This window comes from Callorhinus ursinus, unplaced genomic scaffold (genome assembly GCF_003265705.2).
Source record: "Callorhinus ursinus isolate GAN/ISIS: 27379988/994484 unplaced genomic scaffold, GSC_fseal_2.0 scaffold33, whole genome shotgun sequence".
In the NCBI taxonomy this organism is placed as follows: Eukaryota; Metazoa; Chordata; class Mammalia; order Carnivora; family Otariidae; genus Callorhinus; species Callorhinus ursinus.
The window spans coordinates 4,547,345-4,570,233 of record NW_027397095.1 but is presented as its reverse complement, the minus strand read 5'-3'; the positions used below and the strand labels follow the sequence as shown (position 1 = coordinate 4,570,233).

The window sequence follows — 22,889 nt, the reverse complement described above, 5'->3', positions numbered from 1 at the left end:
CAGGATCATGACCTGAGCCGAAGGCAGTCGCTTAACCAACTGAGCCACCCAGGCACCAGGATGGGGTCATGTTTGAAAGGTCTTGCAATATCGTGGTAAAGAATTTGGAGGCTTTTTTTTTTTTTTGCTAGAGGTATGGAGATCTGTGGAAAGCAGTTCAGGGAGTGAGAAGATGGGATTTTCTTTTTAGAAAATGAATAGTAAGTAATAGATAGTAATAGAGGATCCAGCGGGGGCGGGTGGGGGTGCAGCCAAGTGACTCTTGGCAGAGGGCAACCAGTTGGGAGGCCGATGCGGCCGCTGGGAGCCGGACAGTGCCACGGGAGGAGGGACCGCCTTGGAATGGGGCCCATTAACCTGGTGATGCAGCATGTCTTCCTGGTTTGGTCAAAGGGAGGAGCTGTGGCCCCTGAGCGGCCTCTCTAGCACCCCTCCCAGCTGTCCCCAGGCTGCCGCCTAGTCGGGTGTGCTCTGCAAAGTCAGACTGGCTGTAATGTGAGCTCTCGCCCTGCAGAAAGGACGGTGCTGCCGCTGGAGAAAAAACTTGTCTAATGCATTCCAGAGCCAAAGAGAAATGCCTTTTAGATTACCCGCAGTTTAGGCCTTTCTCCACGGCTCCCCGTCTGTTGGGGAAGGTCTCAGAGAACAAGGAGGCAGGGGAAGCAGGAGTGAGAACAGGAAAGGGAAACCAGACGGGAGCAGGGGTCGGGTGGGGGGAAGAACTGGTCCCAGCAGATGGTAAATTCCAAGTTGCGGGGTGTGGGGGAAAGCCTAGGGATGCCTGCTCTGAGTTTTAGGTTCTGGAAGGTCCCTTTTCCCTCCCGCTCCCACTTTTTGGGAAGAGCTCAGTCACGGGTTGAGTGCTGGAGATGGAGCTGAAAGCTGGTTCGGCCACTGGAGGGAACAGGAAAGTTTTACCTCAGCGACACCCAAGGAGCCCATGGTTTAGTTTTGGGGCAGGAGTAGCCAGACTGGCAGCCTTCCTGGGCCCTCCGGAGTGTTCCCGGCACCCCACTGCTTCCCCCCAACCCCCTTCCCTAACTCCTACTCTTCCCTCTTCCAGGCCCTGCAACTGGTTCCTCTTTACCGACGTCCTGAAGAGGCTGAAGCTTTCCTCCAGGATCTTTCAGGCTCGGTTCCCGCACTTTGAAATTGCCACCTTGCCCAAGGCCGAGTTCTACCGGCAGGTGGCCTCCAGTCAGCTTCTGACCCCAGCCGAGAGGCCCGGAGGCATGGACGACAGATCGGCCCCAGGCTCCTCTGAGACTGTGGAGCTGGTGCGGTACGAGCCCGAGCTCCTTCGGCTCCTGGGGTCTGAGGTGGAGTTCCAGCCTTGGAACAGTTGACCAGGCCAAGGGCCGCTCCCTTTTCTTCTTTCTCCTCCCCCCCCCCCCGGGCCTTCCCCCCCCCCCCGAGCACCAGACTGCAGAATGAGGCAATAATACGGACCAACAAGAAGCCGCCTTATCAATGCCAGCATTAGTGACTGGATTTTTTTTTTTCCGGTTATGATTAGTTCTCATCTCCCTGTCATCGTCTTTGTTGTTGTGGTTGGTGATGGGAGTGGAAAGTTGAACTCCACATCTGAGGACAAGAGGTCCCGGGGATGGTGGGAGGTGGCGCCAGGGTCCATTGGACTGGCTTCCTTTGTGTGTGACCAAGACCACACCTGGGCGCTGGGGTGGCCTCGGCCTGTCCGGAGGAGAAATGAGAAAAGCCCAAATCTCTGAGCGACCCCTCCGTTCCCCTGTGTTCTTCTGTCTTCCATAGTATTTATTTTATTAGTATTTAATTTGTATTGTTTCATTGGTTTCTGATAAGTCTGTATCACTGTGACGATTTGAGACAACTTGTTGTATTGAGGGACTTTCTTCACCTCCTTTCTTTGTCTTTCTTGATCAGCTCTGGAGCTGCCCCCTCCCTCTGACAAAGTGACTCCCAGGTTTGTTTTCACCCCACTGGGGAGGGGGCAAGAGGGGTGGGGGGAGGGGGGCCCTAAGGACCTGTGACTAATGAAGGTGGCTGGTGCTGGCCTGGGGCTGGGGGGTTGAGGGTAATCCTGAGGCTTTGGTGCTTCCCCACCCCCCATTTTTCTGTTTCACCACCTGCCCTTTGCAGCAGCCCCACTATCTTGAGATTAGTTTTCTGGGGAGGGATGGATTGTGAGGGGGGGAGGGGTTAATGGGTCACTCTATTTGGGGAGAGTCAAGAATGGGCCTGAAGGCCAAGATCGCCCCCTCCTCACAGTTCCTTCACTGCTCCCCTCAGAGTGCACAATATGGGCTTGTACCCGCATCTCCACCCCCCTCCTGCAGCCACCCCACCCCCTCTGGCCCTCACCCTTTCTCGATGCTGAGCCTCTCAGCTCCCAGCCCTTGACCCTCACCTCTCCCCCTTGCCAGACTCAGTACCCCCTTCCTCTCTCCTCCCTGCTTCTCCCTCTGCCCCCCATTCTCCTTTGGAATCTGCAGAGGGCTCTGGGACAGATTGCCAGATGTGAGATCCAGGCCTCAGCTGTTTGCTAGGTGAGGGCAGGAGGTTGGGCTCCGCTCCTGCTGAGGGACCTGGGGCTGATTGTGGGGCCCTGCCAGGCCTCCCTCCTGGCCTCCTGCGCTGGGTTTGTTCTGGAAGAGAGAGGGAGGAGCTGGGGGGGCGGTTCCCTGTCCCTGCCCTGCTCTGTGGCATTGTCTTTCCTACTCTTGTTCTTATTTTTCTACCAATTGCTATTTTTTCCAAACAATCCTTGTAGAGAGTATGTACCATCCGAAGGCAGGAGGGCCTCGCTGTGGCCGGCTCTGGTTGGAGATGGTACAGTTTTATTGTACAGGTGCTAAAACAACAACAACAAAAGAAGAAAATGGAAAAAAAAAAAAAAAAAAAAAAAAAAAGGCAAAAAAAAAAAAAAAACACGTTGAGGATGGGACAATCTCTTTTCTGGAGACTCCTGACCCATGCAGGAGCATTGGTGGTTATTTTCTTTGTATTGTGTTTGTTCTTTGTTCCCAGGGGGAAGTTCTAGGCCCCCTTCTGTAGGACTGCTCCCCACCCCCACCATACTGCCCAGTTGGTTTTGAACAGCTGTTCTCCCTTTTTAAAAAAAAAAAATATATATATATATATATAAAGTTGAGGGGTTTTGGGTTTTAATTTTTTGGTTTTGTGGGGGTTCATGGTATTGTGTGGTTTATTTTATGTTTGCCTTTACCTTTTTGCATTTGGGTGTGTATTCTGGCTGCCCTTTATGTTTCATTTTAAGCAACTGGCTGTGGAGTCAAAAACACTTGCATACTGAAAAACCTGTGTCAGGGCTTCTGTCTCCTGTCTTTACTCTTCTCCCCGCATTGGCTCTTCCGTGGTTAAAACAGATGGACGTCCTGATGGGAAACCCCTGATCCTGCCTTGCAGTTTGGGTAGCACGAATGAGGACAAGGTGGCAGGGCTAGTGAACATTTGGGCCACTGGGGCAAGATCTGGAAAGAAAAGGCAGGGCAGGGGCACATCCTGGTGGGGTGCGGGGACAGGGAGCGGTGGGAAGAATGGACTACCTGCGTCCGTTGAGCCATGCATGCGTGTGCACGTGTGTGTGTGTGTGTGTGTGTTCCTTGTTTGCCACAGGAGTAGCAGGACTGGAAGGAGGAGCCCTCTTTTAGGCTGTAAGGAATGACCCTCTTTAACTCAAGATCACCTGCCTGCTGGCTCCCTTGCCCTGGGCCACCCACATCTGCATCTGAGCACACAGTCTCCTCACTCCCTCACTGTTGTGCCCGTGCTCCCCCTGCTCACCCACACAGTGCAGGCCTTCCATGGTTCTGGCTTCCTAAGAGCCAGCTACTATGGAGGCAAGATGCCCATCCTGGATTTTACACCTTTTCTTCCCATTTCTGAAAAACAGTGGTAGAAGCTCCAGTTCCTTCTGACTGCTGGCTCCAGAATGGGCCTGTTACTGGTTGAGGGGAAGGGGAGGGCTTGATAGGTCTGGGGTGTTTAAGCTATATTCTTAGGACCTCTCACTGTGGCTTAAGTCTCTGGGGAACCCTGTCAGTATACAGGTGAGGGGATCTGTGGGTCTGGCCAACTGGAGGCTAGCCAACCCCTGGAGTGAACTGTGAGCTGCCCTTAGCTCAAGCCCCAGGAGCACGCTTCAACCCAGGTCTTTCTGTCCAGGTGGAGGAACACCCATTCCTTTGAGCCACAGCATTAATCTTCCTCATTGGCCTTTGCTTACCCACTTTCTGATCTTGATGCTTCATGTTCCCAAATAACCGCATAACAGCACTGATTTTAGCTCAGTCCTCTGTTTGGAACTTGCAGTTAAGAAATCAGATATGTCAGTAGGTCACCAAAGCTATGTGGTGAGTGCAAGGATTCAGCTCAAAGGGATGGGCAAGAGCCCTGGGGTGGTTGGAAGGACTTCCTGGGAGAGGGTGCTCAGTTGACACTTCAGTAGAAAAACAGGAGTTAGGGGTGGTAGGGAAGAGTCTCAGCCGAGGGGACGGACAATCGGAGCAAAGGCTTAGAGACAAATAAGAGGGTAGTACGGGCAGGAAACCACAACCCACCTGAGTGTCACTGCAGCTGGAGGGGACAGACTGGGAGGGAGGGCGCAGGAGACCTGCCAGGCATGCCAAGGAGCACAGCTTGGACTTTTGCTTTAGGTGATGGGGAACCACGGGAAAACTTTGAACTGGGTAACAATAGAGGGTTTTTTTGGTTTTGTTTGAATAAACTGGTAAAAATGTGTTGGGAGGTGGGCCAGACGGAGAGGTAGAAAGGTAATTGCTTGAGATTCAGAAGAAAGGATGAAGGGAGAGTGGTGAGGGTACTTACTATAAGGCTTTCCACTTAAGGCAGAAGGGAAGATGCTGCGGGCAGAGTCAGAATGACCCCAGAGGAATGGGTGAGGGGCTTTTAGGGAGCCGGGGACAGCCATGGGCGTCTGGGTTTGGGTGTGTGGGCACACACAGCCCTTTATTTCCCTGCAGAAAGGAGGAGAGTTAAAAGCAAAACCAACCAGCAGTTCCTTGTTTTCTTGGCCTTTGGGATCCTTTCCTCACACCTTTCCTAGAGACCCCTCACTGCCCTTCTGCCAGGGTGGGAAGACCAAGGCAGGAGATTGGGGCTGTGATGGGCTCCGCATCCCTGCTCCAGACCGGAGTGAGGGCGGTGGCCTCCCTCTTATTGAAGGGATCGCCTCATCCTTCCAGTGCGGCCTAGGGGAAGGAGCCAGCTCCAGCACTTACCGCCAAGGCTGACCTCGGGTGAGAACCTAATCATTCTGTCTTCATTGCTCCATCTGCCAAATAGGGCTCGATTTACCCACGAAAGAAGGGAATCGTACTGAGCAAACACGGCTGTTTAGCTGAAGTTAGTTCCTCCTATGTGCCGAGGTCGTGGGCCTACTGTTTATGATGGTTTTACCAGAATGTTCCTCTTTGGGGTGCAGGGTTAAAGGGAGGCCCTGGTCAAGTCTCCGTATTTCTGCCAAAAGGACCATCTGCTCTCCATGCATCCCCATTTGGGTTGGAGGGGGGCGAATTGGGCAGTAAACCACCCCTTCCATAATCTAACCTGTAACAGGGGAGCTTGCTGAGTGTTCTATTGTGTCCCGCCCCTGCGAAGCCGTGTGTGTGTGTGTGTGTGTGTGTGTGTGTGTGTGTGTGTGTGGTGTGTGTGTGTGTGTGTGGTGGGTGTGTACGGTGTGTAGTGTGTGTGTGTGGTGTGTAGTGTGTACTGTGTGTGTAGTGTGCGGTGTGTGTGTGTGTGGTGTGTAGTGTGTGTGTGGTGGGTGTGCATGGTGTGTGTGTATGGTGTGTAGTGTGTGTGCGGTGTGTAGTGTGTGTGTGCGGTGTGTAGTGTGTGGTGTGTGTGTAGTGTGTGGTGTGTGGTGTGGTGTGTGTGTGTGTTTTAGGGGGAATGGGGTCCGCCCCAAGGGCGGCCTGCTTAGCTGCCCAGGGGAGGTGCCGGGCTCGGGCCTTCTGGACACCCGGCAGCAGAGCGGGCCAGGACTCCACGTGTTCTCCTAGACCCCGGGTTTCCGCCCCGAGGGGGGCTGGCACGCCGCAGCGTCGGGCCGCAGGGTGCGGACGCCTCCCCGGCCCGGCACCGGCCCCGCGGGGAGCCCGGACTCACGCTGAGGGCGTTCAGGGCCCTCCGCTGGCAATCGGACGCCGCGCTCGCTCTCCGATTTCCAGGTGGAAAGCGGCGCCTCGCGGGCGTGCAGCTAGAGGCAGGCCGCGGTGGGGAGGCGGGCCGGGCCGGGCGCCCTGCGGCTGGGGGGGAGGGAGGGCGGCGGCGGAGGCTCCCTCCCGCCACCGGGGAAGAGCGGCGGCCGGCGCGCCAAGCCGGGTCCACCGCGTGCTCACCTGCCGGTCCCGGAGGCTGGGGGAGGGGGCCGCGGGGGGGCGGGGCCGGGCGCGGCAGGCCAATGGGGAGAGGGCGTTCAGCTCCCTGCTAAATTCTCCCTGGAAAGTGGAGGGGTGGGGAAGTTCGAAGCTCCGGGGCCGCGCAAGGCTTTGGTGGGGGCCGGAGCCGCCCAGGGACAGTCGGGGGCGCAGAGTCGGGACGGAGGCACGGGAAGACGCCGGCCCCACCCCAGCCGCCTCTCCCTTCCCGGGCGCTCCTGCGCCGGCAGCCCGCCATGGCCAGCTCGATGGCGCCACCTGCCGGACGTTGGTCCCCACGTCCGGCGCGCCTGGGGCCGGGGCTCTCACAGGCTGCGACCTTCGGGGCCTCGCAGGCGTGGGAGCGGCGGGAGGAGAACGAGCTCACCCACCTCGGGTCCAGCAGCTTTGGAACCAGCGACAACCGAACCGCCTCTTTAAAAAATACCTTATGGGGTCAGAAAGACCTATGATGGTGGAAATAACTTCTCGCCCCGCCCCTCCCATCGGGCCTGACATTTCGGCCACTGGGTTCCCCCCAGGGGTGAGGAAGCAGTGCCGCAGCTGTCCCGGGAAGGGGGCGGGGCGAAGGACGGGAGCTCAGGAGTCGCCCGAGGCTCCGGGTGGCAGCGCCGCACAGCTAGAAACGGCCTCGGGCTCCTCCTCGTGGATCCTTGTTTGGGGGGGGGCGGGGCGCAGACACGGGCGAGGAAGCAGCGGCCTGCGGTATTACGCGAGGGGTCCAAAAGCAGTGAAAGCCCCCAGGTCTGGGTTGTTCTCCTCCCCCTTCTGCCTGCCACAGTGTAGGGCTGAAATCCCCGTGATTAGAGCCGAGACTCATTCCTTCTTTCAATAAACATTTATTGAGCACCTACTGTGTGCCAGGCACTGTGCTAGGCGCTGGGGATACATCAGTGACTAACACACAGTCCCTGTCCTTGAGGAGCTCACAGTCTATTGGAGGGGCAACATACATGAACACACAGCTAAGGAGCTACCATGTGCTAAGTGCTACAATAAGAGGTATACGCAAAGTGCCGTGGGGCCCAGAGGAAGCTGTACTACATGGGCTGCTGGGGGGGTGAGGAGCCGTCTCCTGACTCCATAACACCATCGCAGAGGCCAGGATGGTGCTGCCACAGGACTCTGGTCAAAATGAACCTGTCTCCTGAGGGTCGCCTCCAGCCCTCTCCCGTAACTAGATCAGCACAGGTTAGTTAACCAGATTAGCTAATTTAACACTTTGAATTAGGAAAGAAACTGGACAGGGAAGTTTCTTTAGGGGCAGGGGATGTTCAAAGTAGTAACAACTCTCGGGTGCAAGGCTGGGGGGTGGGAGTGGGGGTACCATGAGGGCACTGAGCCAGGGAGGGCTGGCCCTGGGCAGTGGAGCACCTGGGGTGAGTGCCTGTGCAGGGGGGAGGTCAGAGGTCACCAGCCTCAGACTTTGGTCCCCATCTCTCACCAGCTTAATTGGCAATATTCGCTGGTGCTCACTAGATGCTTTGTAGTGTGCCCTGCTCTGTGGGTGCTACGCGCCCCCCCGGCCCCTCAGAAGGTAACACACTAACTGGGGAGACAAAATAGGTCCAGGTCATTGAAGATTTAAGTAACAGTTTGTGATTATAACAGAGGAGATGTCACAGGCTGTTCGCGATCAGTTGCCCAAAGAGCGGCAATTGCTATGAATGTAAAATGAAGAACTCATGGAAGGGTAGGCTGGTGTGGGGAAGCAGCCTCCACAAATCGAGTCTTGAAGGATTCGCGGAGCATTCTGGTTGAGCAGAACCAAGTAAAACAAAACCACAGAGGTGGGAAACCGAACAGAGGCAAGCTCAAAGGCCAGGAAATCCCTAACTCTGACTGGAGCAGTATTTTGGGAGTCAGGGAAACCAAGTGAGAGATGACTAGGGAAGTCAGCTGGGACCTCATGGGGAAGGGCCTTGCCAGGTCAACGACTTGGGACCTCACTTTTGGAATTACAGCCCTGAGCCTGCAAGTGCTCCCTCCTCCCTCCTCCAGGACCCCTGGCCGGCCTCAAGATTCAGCAAATACAGGGTTAATGCCCAGCTGCCTACAACAGGGAGGCTCAGTATTTTGAGTATCACCCTTACCTAGAGGCAATGAGGAGCCACCAAAGGCTTTTTAGCAGAGAAAGAACAGAATCGGTGCCCTGGCAGATCGGAGGGGATGAGACAGGTCACACCGTGGTGCGTGTTGATGTGCCTGGGAGGGGGTGAGCTCTGGGTAAGTCTGAGCTAGGCTGGAGGCTCCGGAAATGTGGAAGAAAGGGGAGATTTCAGAGATGTGCCAAATGGCCTGGACTTCAGGAGATAGGGGAGGGGACAGGGTCAAACAAAGGCAGCCATCAGATGGCTCTGAACTGTCAAGCTTCGAAGGTCAGGAAAATGTTGGTACAATGAATAGAAATAGGCAAGTCATGACAGCTTTTTGTTTGTTTTTTGAGGGGAAAGGTTGTGTGTGTGTGTGTGTGTGTGTGTGTGTGTGTGTGTGTGTGTGTGTGTAAAGACTTTAAAATTCATTTGTTTTAAATCCATGTTTGACAGAGGGGCTGTCTTTGAGGCAGGACAGGCGTCTGGATGGAAACGTCCAGCCGGCTGCTAGAAATGTAAGCAGGAGCTGCGGCTCTTGACTTCAGAGCCGTCCCCGAAGAGCCGAGCCAGAGCCAGGAGAACAGACGAGAGCCGGGGGGGGGGTGGGGGGCCCACACTCAGCACTCCGGCGTGCGGCCACTGCCCAAGGGGGTGGGAAGTAGTGTCACGAGCTGCCAGGACTCACGGGGACTGAGAACTGTGAGGACAACATGTGATGTCACGGTAAGGGTATCAGTGACCTTCAGATCATGGGTTCTGTGAAATTCGTTGGGGGGGGTAGGGCACCCCAAACTCATGCAGCGCCTTTGTGCAAAAAAAAATTTTTTTTAGGTGACTTTCGCGGGATGTTTCACTTTCCACCATCAGGAATTTGTCATAATAAATGGATTAGAAAAAGGCATTTTAATGCCAAGTGCTGGAGACGTGTAATAAATACACCTGCACATCCATAAATGGTTCCTTTCCAGGGAGAGAAGAGGGAAGAACAGGAAGAGAGTGGGAGAGAACACAGGAGGCTTGGCAGTGACCAGAAGGAGAGAGAGAACAACCTGGGGAGGTAGTTAGGTCAAGTGGATGGTTTTCTACTGAGGACATAGCCAAGGGCCTGGGGGCACTGATTCACATTAACCAAATTCACCAGATATTAGAATCGATTCTGAGGCTGACATGTCTTAGCTCTTAGCCTTGCCCCCAAATTTGGCTGGAGAGAGGCAAGCTAATTCAAAGAAGGGGAAGGAAGAGTGAAGCCGAGGGGTTCACTTAGGAGAGGATGGGTTGAAACGTCCTCAGAAAGAGGAAAGACAGAAGCAGGGAACCCTGTTGGGACAGGAGAAGTGTCGGGGGTGGGGGCTCACATCCACTGGCTCCTGTCTTCTTGCTGTGGGAGTCAGGGCTAGGTGCGCGACTTGGAGATGAGAGCCAACGGTCCACTCGAGGTCTGCGGTAGCCATCCTGCGGGGGAGGGGGATGGTGGTGGCAAACCTACAAGGTGAGTAGAAGGCAGGCTGAGCAGCGGGCACGGAAGGGAGGCAGCCCCAGTGTCCACGGCTACACGGCTACCCCAGCCACACCGGACAGCAGGGAGATACTGGGGCGACACTAATCAAGAGGGATCCCCGGATTGGGGGGGAGGATTGGATAGGCCAGTGTGCCAGTGAAGGCTGGTATATTACAGCCCAGGCTCTCGGCACAAACATTCAGTTAATCCAGCCCTGTGTGGGGACTTCGTATCTGGGTCCGACCCTGTCCCTTTGAACTCCCGTCTTCCCCAGCACACCCACCCATCGAAATTCTCCTACCCAGGATCTGCTCCAGCTCTGTGACATCTCTCCCAATTTGGGGGATTCCACCTGTACCCCATAGCCTCAGGGCAACTGAATGGTTTGTCCGAAGGGAATTAGAGAATGCTTCCCTTAAAAAAAACCCCATCTCTGCAGCTGACCCACAGAGACACACACCCTTGAAGACCTCACAGCTCCACCCCCATCCTCCCCAAAGAAACAGAGATACAGACCCACGAGTACACACAAATACATACAGAGATATTCACATATGGGATAGGAAATTCCCCGTGGAGGGAACACAGACGGTGAAAAGCCCCACGAAAGGACTCTCCCCACGGGGCCCCTGCATCGGCCCTGGCCACAGACTTCTCAGGAGGTTCTTCCTCCATCACCCAGTCAGCCCATTACCCTGACAAGAGCATATCCCCTAGTGCTCTTGAAGGCCATGGTCTGACGCCAGGGACGCTCAAACTGGGCATGGCTTGGCCAAGGTGACACCGGCAGGGGTCGGGGACAGGGGATCTGGTGTACTGAGATCCCACCGAAAAGTTAAGGGCAGGAGTCCTGCTTCAGTCAGTCTCTGCTATAGGAAGTCCGTATAAAAATGCCGCTCAACTTGGCCTGGTGAGGCACACTTCCCCCGGCCCCTTCATTTATATGTCATGGGGCTCCATCTTAATAAGCGAAGTGGGGTTGAATGGGGAGAAGGAGGCTGGGGTTGGGGATCTGGTCAGCAGGCTCCCAGAGGTGGTCACACTAGGCTCAGCCATAAACAGGGACCCTGAGCCTGAGGAGAGCTCAAGTTCAGCCACTGGGGTCAGCCCAACAGTGGGGCGGCTGGGAGAAGAGAAAGTCTGGTTCCCCAGAAGGCTCGGATTGTGGGAACCCCTTGAAACCACCTGGGTTGGAAGTGGCTGAAGGTGAGCCCGATCCCTCAGGAGCTCCCTCAGGGTCTCTTCAGGAACCAGCAGCCCCTCCACGGGGGCCCCAGTCACCATGCCCTGCACATATGAGGAGGGCCTCAGCGGCCCCTCCTTGACCCCAGAGGCTGCGGTGGCACCGGAAGTCCTGATGAAGGCAGCGATGACAGTCCCGGGGGGCTGAGGGCTGGGCCCGGCCGGTCCAGCCCCTGCGACGGAGGATGGCACCGGGTTGCTTGGACGGTTGGCCCCAGCCAGAAGTTGGGGGAGGCCACTGAGAATCAGCGGGGCCCCCGGTGCTGCCACCTGACTTTCTTGGAAACTGGTGCTCAGCGGGAAGGAGGCCTGCAAAGTGAAGGTGTCCTTGAAGGTCGAAGCAGGTGGAACACTCTGGAGGACGAGCTGTGTGGAAGCAGGCGTACTGGCAGGGGGTCCGCTGGTCAGCACCGTGGTCAGTGGGATTGTCTGCAGGGTCAAGGCGGAGCCCGACCCCACGGGGGCCACTCCCAGGTGGATGTTGCTGGGCACTGAAGAAGTACTGAGAAGAAACAGAAAACAGGTTTGGTCAAGTCAGGAGGCATCTCCCAGTGGGCTGGGGAGGAGGGCCCAGGAGGAGCAGAGCTGGTTGAAAGTGTTCTGTCTTTGTCGCTGGATCGGCAAACATCTACTGAGCACTTAGTACAGGTCAGGAATCTTCCAACCAGCCCATGCACTGAGATTAATAATCTGACTTTACAGCTTGAGGAAACGGAAACGGGAGCACAGAGAGGTTATGTAACTTGCCCCAGACCACACAGCTAGTCGCGGGGACCCACATCTAGGCCTTCTGACCCCAGAGCTCCTGTCCCTCACCACGCCGCTCTAGCGCCTTCCCGCCTCAGAAGGGCACCTTGCCCCTGCGAGCCTAATGAGTGCCACATACACAGAACTCAAAGCCCAACCTTCTCAGGGAAAATGTGGAGACACTTAGCATGGACAGGAAGCAGCGAGAGCTTTCCAGGGGGGCCTGGAGGGCCCGAGGGAAGCAGAACGGGCATCTCTGTCACATTCTCCGTTGCCTCTTTTCTGGAGTGGAGGTGGCTTGGGGAGATGGGCCCCGATGTGGAGGTTGCTGGTGGCTGCTGGGGGAGCACTCTGAGATAACGGGAACAGCCCCAGCGGGTGACGGACGCCACCCAGGGCAAGGGCTGGCTCTGCCATCACTGTGGTGTGCAACCGTGGGCAAGTCACTTCTCTCTTGACCAACAAGCGCCCCACTGGCTTCCCAGGGATCCTCTGAGGTTCCCGTGGGACCAGAGACACCGCAGAACTCGGCAAGAGGCTGAACACGTTTCCCCGCACCCCCCCCCCTGCCCCCGACAGGAGGTACTGCGGGAGGATGTGTAAGGACTCTGGGGCCCTTACCTCACGGCTCTGGTGAGTTTGGCCTGGCTCTCTGGCGGGGGAGCCAGCACGGTGGAGGTAGCAGGGATGTCCTCATCTATAGACAGTCCCAGTTCCAGATTCGCAGATGGCTGTAAGCCAATGTTCTGAACCTTTGGCTTCTCCCAGGAAGGGCCTCCCTTGCCCTGGGGAGCAGCTCTGGCCGAGACCCTGGAACTGGCTCGTCGGGTGGTGCTGGTGGAGGAGGTGGAGGGCGTGGAGGCCTGAGGGGAGGCCGCCGAGACTTCACTTCTCTCCTCATCATCTTCAATCACCACCAGGTCCTTGGGCATCTCCTTAAACTGGTACACCAGCCTCTGCCCTTCCACTTTGGCCAGGATGCCTCTTTGGTAGTAATATCTGGGGGACAAGCGGTGGGGAGTGGGGAGTTAAGCAGGGACACACTGCCCTCTGGGGCAGGGCGAGCAGGCGGCGGAGGCTGGCCGGGCAGCCAGATGGGAGCCCCGGGCCAAGGGAAGGGGTAAGGCCAACTCTTGGACTTGGAAGGCTTTTATGAAATTTCCGAGCTCTCCCCCTGAGGACATAAAGGGACATGAAAAGGGGTTTCAGAGGCTAGCCCCGCCCTGCGTGGGGGCGAAGGACAAGGGGGGGATGAAGGATAGGAGGGGATGGCCGGTGGGGAGCTCAGCGGTCCCCCAGCCTGCAAGATTGCTGATGGCTAACTCAGGCCTGTCTCCCTAGGTCTCTGGCCAGCAGAACGCCCCTCGTGGGGATGGGAGGCCCCAAAAGGCTCTTGTGCTCTCAAAAGAGAAAAAGCGAGGATGGAGCTGTGAGAGGAGGGGCGTGTGCCCCCAGAAGGGGTCCGGGGGGCGGGCTTAGGGGCAAGCAGATGGGAGCTGTCAGCAGACTCTCAAGCAGGAGGGACATCTCCGTAAAGCCCCCGGGGCAGGGACTCGGTGCCCCGGCAGGCAGCTCCTACCTCAGGGCCCGCCCCATCGTCTCGTAGTTCATGTCGGGCTTGTTTTTCTGCTTCCCCCACAGCTTAGACACAGCTTTGGAGTCCACCAGCTTGAAGATGCCCTTCTCTCGCTGGGTCCACTTGATGTACTTCGGGCAGGTGTTCCTATCCTGCAGAAGCGCGAGGAGGAACTCCCACAGGTAGATGGTGCTGCCTGCAGAGGGCCAGGCGGTGAGGAGCCGCCCAGGCACCCCGACCCCCTTCCCACCTGGCCTGACTCCCAGCCCTACCTTTGCCGTCCTTCGATTTCTTCCGTATGGGGACGCTGGGGTCAGTGACCGGTGAGGTACTGCGGGTGCCCTTTGTCTTCCGGACTGGGAGGGGAAGGGGGGGCAGCAGGATGAGGCTGAGACCACACGGAGGGCTGCAGGGCAGGCTCCCGAGTGGGGCGCCATGTCAAGAACCAGGTCACCGGGGCCAGAGGCCCAGGACTGCTCTCCACAACCGCGGCCCTCAGGCTCCGGCGCCCGCCCAGTGGCCCGCTCTCATGCTCAGGCCCCAGAGGTAGACCATAACTCTACTGCCCGCGCGGCCAATGAGCATAGTGCTGACAAATGAGTCACCTTTCGAAGAACCCAACCCGCCTAGCCTGATTTTGGAAATGAGAAGGTGGCCTCAAGGCGCAGCTGTTGTCCCGGTAAGTGTGAGACTGGGGTTTTGGTCGCCACACCGACAAGGCAGTATCAAGCAGTCCTTGCCTGAGTAAATCAATAACATCAGGGCTTGGGAAAGCCCAAAGTCCTCTCGCACAAACAGCCCAAGTTCCACAAGGTCTGAGGAGGAAGATAAGCACATAGCATGAGGCGTCTTTTATAGGCAGAGGGCCCCAGAGGGCCAGGGACTGGCCAGGGGGCCAAGCCTGGGGTCCAGACACCTAGACTAGGATTCAACTCATTTGGGATCGTCGATATTTCTGCACGAGTTTACCTATCTGCTGGGCTGACAGGAGCGGTGTGGGAAATGTCAGGCTTTGGGCAGGCCAAGCTGTACAGAAGGGAGGACTTTTCATCCATCCCCTGTCACACCAAAGAGCTGTCCTCTGAATGTGTCCATGAGCCTTGACCCACTCACCCCTGATAGGCTCCCTGACCCGCCCCCCTCCTACCACACCCCCCTGAAGACAGACAGACAGACACACACGCACACACGTGCACACACACACTTTCCCTCTCTCTCTCTCTCTCTTACTTCTCTTCTTTGATTTTCCAGTCTTCTTGGCACTTTCCTCTCTGGGGACCTTCTCCTCCAGACAATGCCCCTCCTGGTCATCAGTGTCACCCGCCTGGTTCAGGGCATCAGGCTCAGAGACAGGAAACAGGTAGTTGGGCAGAGTGGCAGCCGGAGCAGGGTCTGAGTCTGGAAGCATTTCGGAGGTGCTGACTGCAAGGAGAAAGGCCTGAGGTGCCTGAGGCCCAGGGCAGGCCAGGAGTGTGGTCTCCTGGCACTTAAGAGAATGGTGGGCTCCCGGGGAGGGCGGAGGAACCGCTCCCCACTGCCCCAGATGCAGGATGCACCTGAAAATGCCTCATGTGTCTCACACCACGAGGACAGGAAACATCTGCAGGGCTGTGGGCATGAGCTGGTCCCAATCACGGCTGCCACATTTACAGCCCCCTGCCGGCAGTGGGGGAAGTTCCAGGCAACACCCAGGGTAAAGGGCCACCTTGATTTCGTCATTCACTTGTTTTATAACTGGAAGGTGCCTTAGATATCATTTAGCCCAATTTCTCTGCTTTTCTGATAAGGAAACTGAGATCCAGAGATGGCAGGGCATGTGTCCAAGGTCACACAGCAAGTTGGTGCCTGGTACGTGTAGGCATTCAGTAAATATTTGCTGAAGCCTGAGTGCAAATTAGTGACAGGGTCAGGAACAGAAGTGCTAGGACTCTTAACTGGCAGCTTCAGGCTTTCCGTACCACCCCCCCCCCCCGCGGGATCCCCAGCCTGCCCTCGGGAAGGGGCAGTTAGGGCCAGAAGTCCTCCTGTCCATGAGTCGGGCAAAGGCCTGAGGGGGGGTAGTGGGGCAGGAGCCCACCTGGGGGGCCTTCTGGGGAGGTGGGGAGTCAAGCTCCAAGTCTGGCACATTTCTAAATAAGCCACACCCTGCATAGTCTTTCTGGGGGCCCCAGCAAGAGAGCAGAGGGGACCGAAAAGTCACCCTGGCCAATAGTAGTCAGCCTTCAGCCTTAAAAAGGAAGGAATTTCTGACATATGCTACAACATGGACAGACCTTGACGTCACTATGTTAAATGAAATAAGCCAGTCCCCAAAGAGCACTATGGTGTGACTCCACTCCCGTGAGGTCCCTAGAGTAGTCCCATTCATAGCGACAGAGAGTAGAGCGGTGGCTGCCAAGGGCTGAAGGGAGGGGAAAAGAGGGAGTTAGTGTTTAATGGGCACAGAATTTCAGTTTTGCAAGATGGAAGGTTCTGGAGATGGATGGTGGCAACGGCTGCCCAACAACTTAATACCACTGAACTGGACACTGAAAAATGGTGAAGGTAGTCAATTTTATGTTATGTGTATTTTACCACAATTTAAAAACCGGAAAAGCAAAGTCCCCCTGGCCACCTTTTCCCTGTATCTACCCTGCCCCTCTGTCCCTGCCATTCCTGCCCCAGCTCAAGAGCACGTTTACACGGCGGCAGTGGCGGTGGGTACGCATATCTGCAAATCCAGTACGTGGATGTGATATTTTTAAATGGCATTTTTTGTTGCCTTGAGTTAAGGCACCAGGGTTCACACTTACAGATTTGCTTCTCATCCAGGATGTCGTTAGGAGACTCGACATTGAGCAAGACTTCAGTGGTTGACATGGTTTGTGAGGTTGCTTCATTGTCATCTGGTTCCAGGTTCCATGGTGTGGGGCGCAGGGGGCAGAAAAAAGTTCCCTCAGCGCTCAGGGCAGGGGTAGAGCTCTCATGGGGCCAGCCCAGAGACCAGTGCTAAGAAGCCAAGGGACCTGGAAGGGGCTAGCGTGCCACCTACTGACACTCTCCACCTTTTCTCTACACTCACCCCAGCCGGTCTCCCCTTCACTCTGCCTCGTCCCACTCCATCTTGAAAGACCACGGATCCATTTGGATGGTTTCCTCCTCTATGAAGTGGTACTACCTTTTGTTTGACCTAACCACGCTATCAAATTTCCCACTCTTGCGGGCCTTTTGCCCTTGCTGCGGGGGGTCACTGAAAGCCACTGTGGGCTACTATATTCCCTGATGACAGAACCCCTTTTTCTGCCACACTCCCCTGCCCAGAAAGGAAACAAACCTGCAAGCAAAATACTGCCCTCCAGAATCTGATCCTGTGTCATGCACAAGGTCCCATCCGTTATGATGCCATTGTGAACGTCGTCCAGCTCCAGTCCTGAGTACAGATGCAGTAATTCGGGGTAGGGTACCTGCTCCACGATCACAGCTGGGAACACCGAGGGGTCTTCCAGCTATGGACAAGATAGGGATCCGTTTTAAGGCTCACCTGCCTCTTCCAGGAGACCCTCCCTACCAGAATCTGGCCCTGCTTGCAATTCCTAATTCTTGGAGCCCCCAGGGCTTGTCCTTTGTATGAGATGACACTGCTCTGGGTCCAACCTCACTAGGTGATGCTTTGAGTGGATTCTTGATTAACAGAGATGGGGTAGCTCTGTACCACCTGCACTCAATCAAGGGCAGGCAGTTTTAATTGGTTGTAGTTCTGGGTAATCCATGGCCAGGGTTAGTGCTCAGTCTATGAGAATGGTTAGGCTTCTTCTCAGGCCAGTGGGAAAGGATTAGTCCATGGCGAGGGTGAGGGGCTCAATCTATAGCCAGGTGAGGGACTCAGCCTCCAGTCAGGGTTGTGTATCCAGGGTTAGGGGCTCTGACTGTGCACATCTTAGTCTCTGGCAATAAAGACAGAAGAACAGAGGCATTATAGAGGTAGAAGGAAGGTTAGGGCCCAGTCCCTGTCTGGATGGGGGAGAAGGTTCTAATTTCCAGCTTGATTCACTGGGTACATGGGGACACTGTTTATGTGGAGGAGGAGGAGAAGCAGGTTTTTAGAGAAAGGGAAGGGGAACAGTGTCTGGATATGGTGAGTTTGAGGTACCTTCGAGATATTTAACATGGAGATACCTATCAGTGAGTCAAAAATATGTGTCCAAGAGTCCAAAAGGATGGTCGCTTAGAGTGGATACAATGGTAAGGATGAGAATTTGACCCCTGGAGGACAAAGCTGTCCTCAAATCAAACAAAGCTAAATGAAAAAGGAGTGTGACTGGGCGACTGGGTGGGTCAGTCGGTCGGGTGTCCGACTCTTGGTTTCAGCTCGGGTACTGACCTCAGGGTCATGGGGTCGGGCCCCGGGTAGCACTCTGTGCTCATGAGATTATCTCCCTCTCCATCTCCCTCTCCCTCTGCTCCTCCCCCTGCTCGTGCTCTCTCTCTCTAAAATAAATAAATAAAAGGTTTTTTAAAAAAGGACTGTGGGCACCTGGGTGGCTCGGTTGGTTAAATGGCTGCCTTCAGCTTGGGTCATGATCTCAGGGTCCTGGGATCGAGCCCCACGTCGGGCTCTCTGCTCAGTGAGGAGTCTGCTTCTCCCTCTCCCTCTGCCGCTCCCCCTGCTTGTGCTCTCTCGCTTGCACTCTCTCAAATAAATGAATAAAATCTTTAAAAAAAAACTGTGATTGAAACTGTGGTTTTTTTAAAAGATTTATTCATTCATTTATCTGAGAGAGAGAGAGTGCACGTGAGCAAGCATGAGTGGCGGGGTGGGCAGCAGAGAGGGACAAGCAGACTCCCCACTGAGCAGGGAGCCCGATGCGGGACTCGATCCCAGAACCCTGGGATCATGACCTGAGCCAAAGGCAGACACTTAACCAACTGAGCCACCCAGGCGCCCTGCAACTCTTTTCAAAAATTATGTATATAAGGAATTATACCAGAATGTTTATAATAATTATACTTTGATTGTGGGACTTTGGGTGACTTTTTTCCCTTTCTTTCCAATTTTCTGTATTTTCCAAATTTTCTTTCATGGGGTTGTTAATTCTTTTTTCATGAAAAAAGAATGAGAATGTTCAGTTCTGCCTAACGGTCCTGAAGGATGCAGAAAAAAAAAATTGATAGAACGCCATTGGGTTTGGCCACTGGGCAGTCACCCTGGCTAGAGCACTTTCAGGGGACTGCTGGGGTCCCAAGGCACATTACAACAGATCTCAGAGAGGACGGACTGAGGCAGGCAGGCAGATGTAGTGATGAAGGCCACAGAGCTGAGAGCTGTCTGTCCAGTATGGTACCCAGTAGGCATGGGTGACTGTTTAAATGTAAATGTAAAACTTTTTCAAGATACAAAGTCCAGTCCTTTGGTCGCGTTAGCCACAGTTCAAGTGCTTCATAGCCTCTTGTGACTAGCGGCCCTGTACTGGACAGGGCAAATACGGAACACTTCCAGTAGCTCAGAAAATTCCGTTGGATTGTCCTGATCTAGAGCTAGACAACTTGGCTTTGAAACCAAGCTCTGCTACTTAGTAGCAGTGGGACCTTGGGCAAGCTACCTAATTTTGCTGTGCATCGGTTTCCTCATTTATAAAATTGGGGTGGCCATATTAAACAACACCATAGGGTTGTGTAAACAGATCAATGCGCATAAAGCGCATAGGAACAGGGTCAGTGTAGAGTCGGCTCTCATCGAGTGTTTTAGGTACCAGGGACTTCTAGGAGACTAGTAATGCTTTTATTTCTTAACCTGGGTGGTGAGTTCATGGGTGTTCATTTTATAATTATTCATATATATATATGATTTATACACTCTTTTGTATTAATGATACATTTTTCAATACAAATGGTTTCCTGAAGGGAGAGAAAGGAGGTGAGACTGTAAGCACAGAAGGTGGAGACCATACTGATGAACAGAAAGGAGTTAAGAAGGTGGTTTTTTGAAGCGGTGGGTAGAAGGGAGAGAAGACCTGAAGATGTTCTAGGTTGAGGAGAAAGGTCTGGAAGGTCTGAAGGATTTAAGAGAGAGACATTGGAGGTGACCAATGGTTGGAGGTCTTGGAGGCAGGAGAGAAGAGTTAATTAAGTACGGTAGAAGATATCGCTGGAAGGAAGAGGGACACTTCTTTGTCCCGGGTCAGCGGGAAGGAAACAGGAACAGTGATGTTATCAGTAAAAGGGAGAAGGGAGGGAAACAGAGGGTGTCCTTGGCTTCTCTGTGAATTGGAGCAGAAGCTGTCTGCTGAGGGTGGAAGGGCAGGTGTGGGATTGGGAGGGAAGAACAGCCTCCGTGAAGAACAGTTAACAGTTGCTGAGCAGATCAGAAACAGGCAAAAGATGACTAGTAGTATCGAGAACCCAGGTATGGTTAGATTTTTCTTCCCTTCTCTTCCCATGGGGCCTTCCACCAGGCGAGGCACACCACAGGTGTTGGGTAAGGCTGGGCAACTTGAGGTTAAGACCCTGCGGGACAGAAAGTACAATGTGCTCAAAGCCCACTAGGGGGCAGCCCTGGGTAGGCTGCTAGAGGTCGGACGAAGTTTTCTGTCCTCACAAGGATTCAGCACAGAGAGCATCAGTATTAGGCTGGGGTGCCCTTAGAGATAATCCAACTGGATCTCCTCTTGGTGAAGAGGGGAAGATGGCAGCCAGATAGGGTAGGGGACAGGACTTGCCCACGTGACACTGTGGCCAAACTGGGATCAGAAACCAGGACTCCTGACTCTTAATCTTCTGTTCCTTCTACCGTACATGGCTGCCTCTTCCCCAGTTTGTGGAAGGAGAGGAGTGGAAGGTAGCGATGGGTGTGCCAAGACACCATCCAAAGGGTACAGCCAAGTGCACGGAAAACATGCTCCCTCAGCCCCAGTTCAGAGCAAGATACGGAGCGGTAGGGACCTAAGTGCTGAAATTCTGCCCACTTTTTCACCTTTCCCTCACCAGACAACCCCATTTCCAGATCTGAATCCTCAGATCAAGGCTGAAAAGATGGTTCTGGAAGGGCCCGTCAACCAGGCTAGAGATGGGAGTCTGAAGGGGCCGGGGATTGGTCTGTGCCCTGTGGGGCCGGCTGGCAGAGCTCACTCTTGCTATGTGGCTGTCCTGGCAGCTTTCTCACTGTGACACTGCAGGTGAAGGGAAGGGGACAGACATGCACATGAGGGTCCAGGTGCACCTGTGCGTCCGGCCCCCACTGCTGATGGACTGACAGCCCAGCTGCTGTGTTTCATAGCCGCACAGCTGGCTGGGTGACGGCGCATGGCCCGTGACTGCACACGGAATGACCGCCCAAGGACTACTGACTAGCCGCACGAGTGACGAGCAGGCGCACAGTCTGGCTGGCAGGCAGGCAGGCCCGGTGGCCTGGACCTAGTAGGTGCTTGATCTATATTTGCCAACTGGCTAGTCAGGGGTTCTGGCTGGCTTGCTGTCTGCCGGCCTGTCTGTGTCTATCTGATCGTCCGCCTGGCCGACCGGGCTCTGTTCTCTGGGGCCATACCTGGTGGATATCATCCATCCCGTTGCTTGCAAACTCGAAGATCAGGTCACTGGGCTGCAAGGTAATAGCCATGCTGTCTCCCCAGAGAGCTGACAGAAGGATTCGCAGGGCCCTCTGGAGCTGCGGGGGTGTTTTTGACAAAGAGATGCTGTTCAGGTACCTTGGAGCTTAGAGCCTACACCCCGAGCCACAGTAAAATAGGGGGTGTAGAGAGCTGGAGTAGGTGGTGGCCTTATGCCAGGTTCAAGGCTGCATGCTGGGCTGGGCCAACCACAGGAGTGACCTAGGAAGAAGGGAGAGACAGGGGCAATGAGTAAGTCACCTTCCTTGAGCTTTGTTCCCAGGAAGGCTAGCCAACAGCAGGGAGCCCGCCACCAGGGCCAGACTGCCAAAAGGGGAGGATGATAGGAGAAGAAAGGGGAAGAAGAAAGGAAGCAGGTTAGAAAAAAAAAAAAAAAAAAAAAAAGAAGGAAAAAGAGGAAGGTAGTTAACTGAGTTGCGTCCAGTGGGAAGTGGCCAAGCCTCAGTGTCAGTCTGTCAGCCGCGTCTGCACCTGAGCCGGCCGCGAAGAGACACAGCCTCCCTCCGTTCTCTCCTGCCTCCTCTGGAGGTTACAGATCGAGGGACTCTGGGCTCTCTCCACCCTGAAGATTAATCTCCAGGGTGTGGCCACAGGGGAAATCAGGCACCCCATCCGTCCTTATAGATGGGATAGCAGCATGAAGAATCCTTAAAATTCCCTTGGCTCAGAAAGAATCTTGTGTGAGAGGGTGTGGGTTAGGGACACACGGCGGTACCAGGTGCTCTTCCAGGTTCTGCCTGGCTCGGTCTACCCTGGACGTGGGGGCCACTCAGCTCTGAAGGGCAGAGTCTACAGAGGAAGAAACGTCTCAACGTGGGAGGTTGTGCGGTCAGGGCCAGCGCAGGTTTGACCTTGCTCCTGGGGAGGGGACTCTGGGAGCTGGCCACGCCCCCAGAGAGCCCCGAGACAGAGGGCCAGGTGGGCCACAGGCCCTGCGCACTTATCGCTGCCCCGCCACCCCCGCCACCCGCTGCCTTGTGTGGGTTCGCGCTGTTGCTGCAGCTTTGCTTTCAGTTTCAAGACTGAACTGTCACCCTGGGAACTGGAGAGGAGAGCCCCAGCTCAGGGAGGGGCCCACAGAACCTTCCCCATCCTCCAGGGCTGGCTCAGCCCACCCCCCCTTTTCCAGGAAACCTGTCTGCTGCAGCCCACACGTCTCTCCTCTCCCCAGTGCCTCCGGTGCCGACAGCACGCCCCTCAGACCCCCCACTCGGCACCCAGGCCTCCAGTGGTCTGCTGCGGTGGCCCGCGTGCCGACCCCCCGAAGCCTCGTTCCCACTCCCACGGCCCCCCTACCAGCCCAATCTGCGCCTCTCCTCCCGAACGCTTGGGCTTTGCCACTCGCAGGCACCTCAGCTTTGGCCCGTAGGGTTGTTTTTAATGGTACGCTCATGTGTGCGGACATGGGGTGGGTCTACGAACAGCCCGGTTCAACCACAAATGCCTGAAGAACTGGGTCCACGCACCACAGCAGGAGCGACACACCTGCCCTCCAGGTTTGGCAGTGCCAGGGTGGCAAAGCCTTCTCCTGGCCCCGAAAGAAATGAGGAACTTCAGACAGGGGCAAAGGGGAGGAAAGGGAGGAGGACCATGGGTGACCTCTCTGATGACCGCTCTCCCCCACAGGAGACACCCAGGCCTCTCCCACTTCCTTTCCGTTAGCCCACAGGGCTGGCTCCGCCCGCTCCCCCCCCCCCCCCCCCCCCCCCCCCCCCCCCCCCCCCCCCCCCC

The 22,889-nt window shown here is 55.5% G+C and overlaps 2 protein-coding genes across 12 annotated transcripts in view; one reads left to right on the top strand and one right to left on the bottom strand.

The window, feature by feature from the left end:
* Positions 1-3,385, top strand: part of BCORL1 (BCL6 corepressor like 1) — a 63,610-nt gene extending 60,225 nt beyond the window's left edge. For 6 of the 7 annotated variants that reach the window (XM_025852553.2, XM_025852554.2, XM_073879153.1 and 3 more), the window contains one exon: positions 1,064-3,339. In XM_025852553.2, the coding sequence (XP_025708338.1) occupies positions 1,064-1,346 (283 nt within the window). In that variant the 3' untranslated portion in view covers positions 1,347-3,339. Of the gene's footprint in view, positions 1-1,063 lie in introns of all 7 variants that reach the window. The other variant, XM_073879156.1, reaches the window with a different exon arrangement.
* A 3,839-nt stretch (positions 3,386-7,224) lies between these two features.
* The window catches only part of ELF4 (E74 like ETS transcription factor 4), a 39,475-nt gene continuing 23,810 nt past the window's right edge, over positions 7,225-22,889 (bottom strand). For 2 of the 5 annotated variants that reach the window (XM_025852463.2, XM_025852464.2), the window contains exons 2-9: positions 21,077-21,359; positions 16,871-17,042; positions 16,350-16,442; positions 14,788-14,979; positions 13,830-13,913; positions 13,561-13,753; positions 12,603-12,980; positions 7,225-11,736 (exon numbers count right to left, since the gene is read on the bottom strand). In XM_025852463.2, coding sequence (XP_025708248.1) covers positions 10,932-11,736; positions 12,603-12,980; positions 13,561-13,753; positions 13,830-13,913; positions 14,788-14,979; positions 16,350-16,442; positions 16,871-17,042; positions 21,077-21,148 — 1,989 coding nt within the window. In that variant the 5' untranslated portion in view covers positions 21,149-21,359 and the 3' untranslated portion in view covers positions 7,225-10,931. Of the gene's footprint in view, positions 11,737-12,602; positions 12,981-13,560; positions 13,754-13,829; positions 13,914-14,787; positions 14,980-16,349; positions 16,443-16,870; positions 17,043-17,917; positions 17,984-21,076; positions 21,360-22,889 lie in introns of those variants that run through there. The other 3 variants (XM_025852469.2, XM_025852467.2, XM_025852470.2) reach the window with 3 other exon arrangements.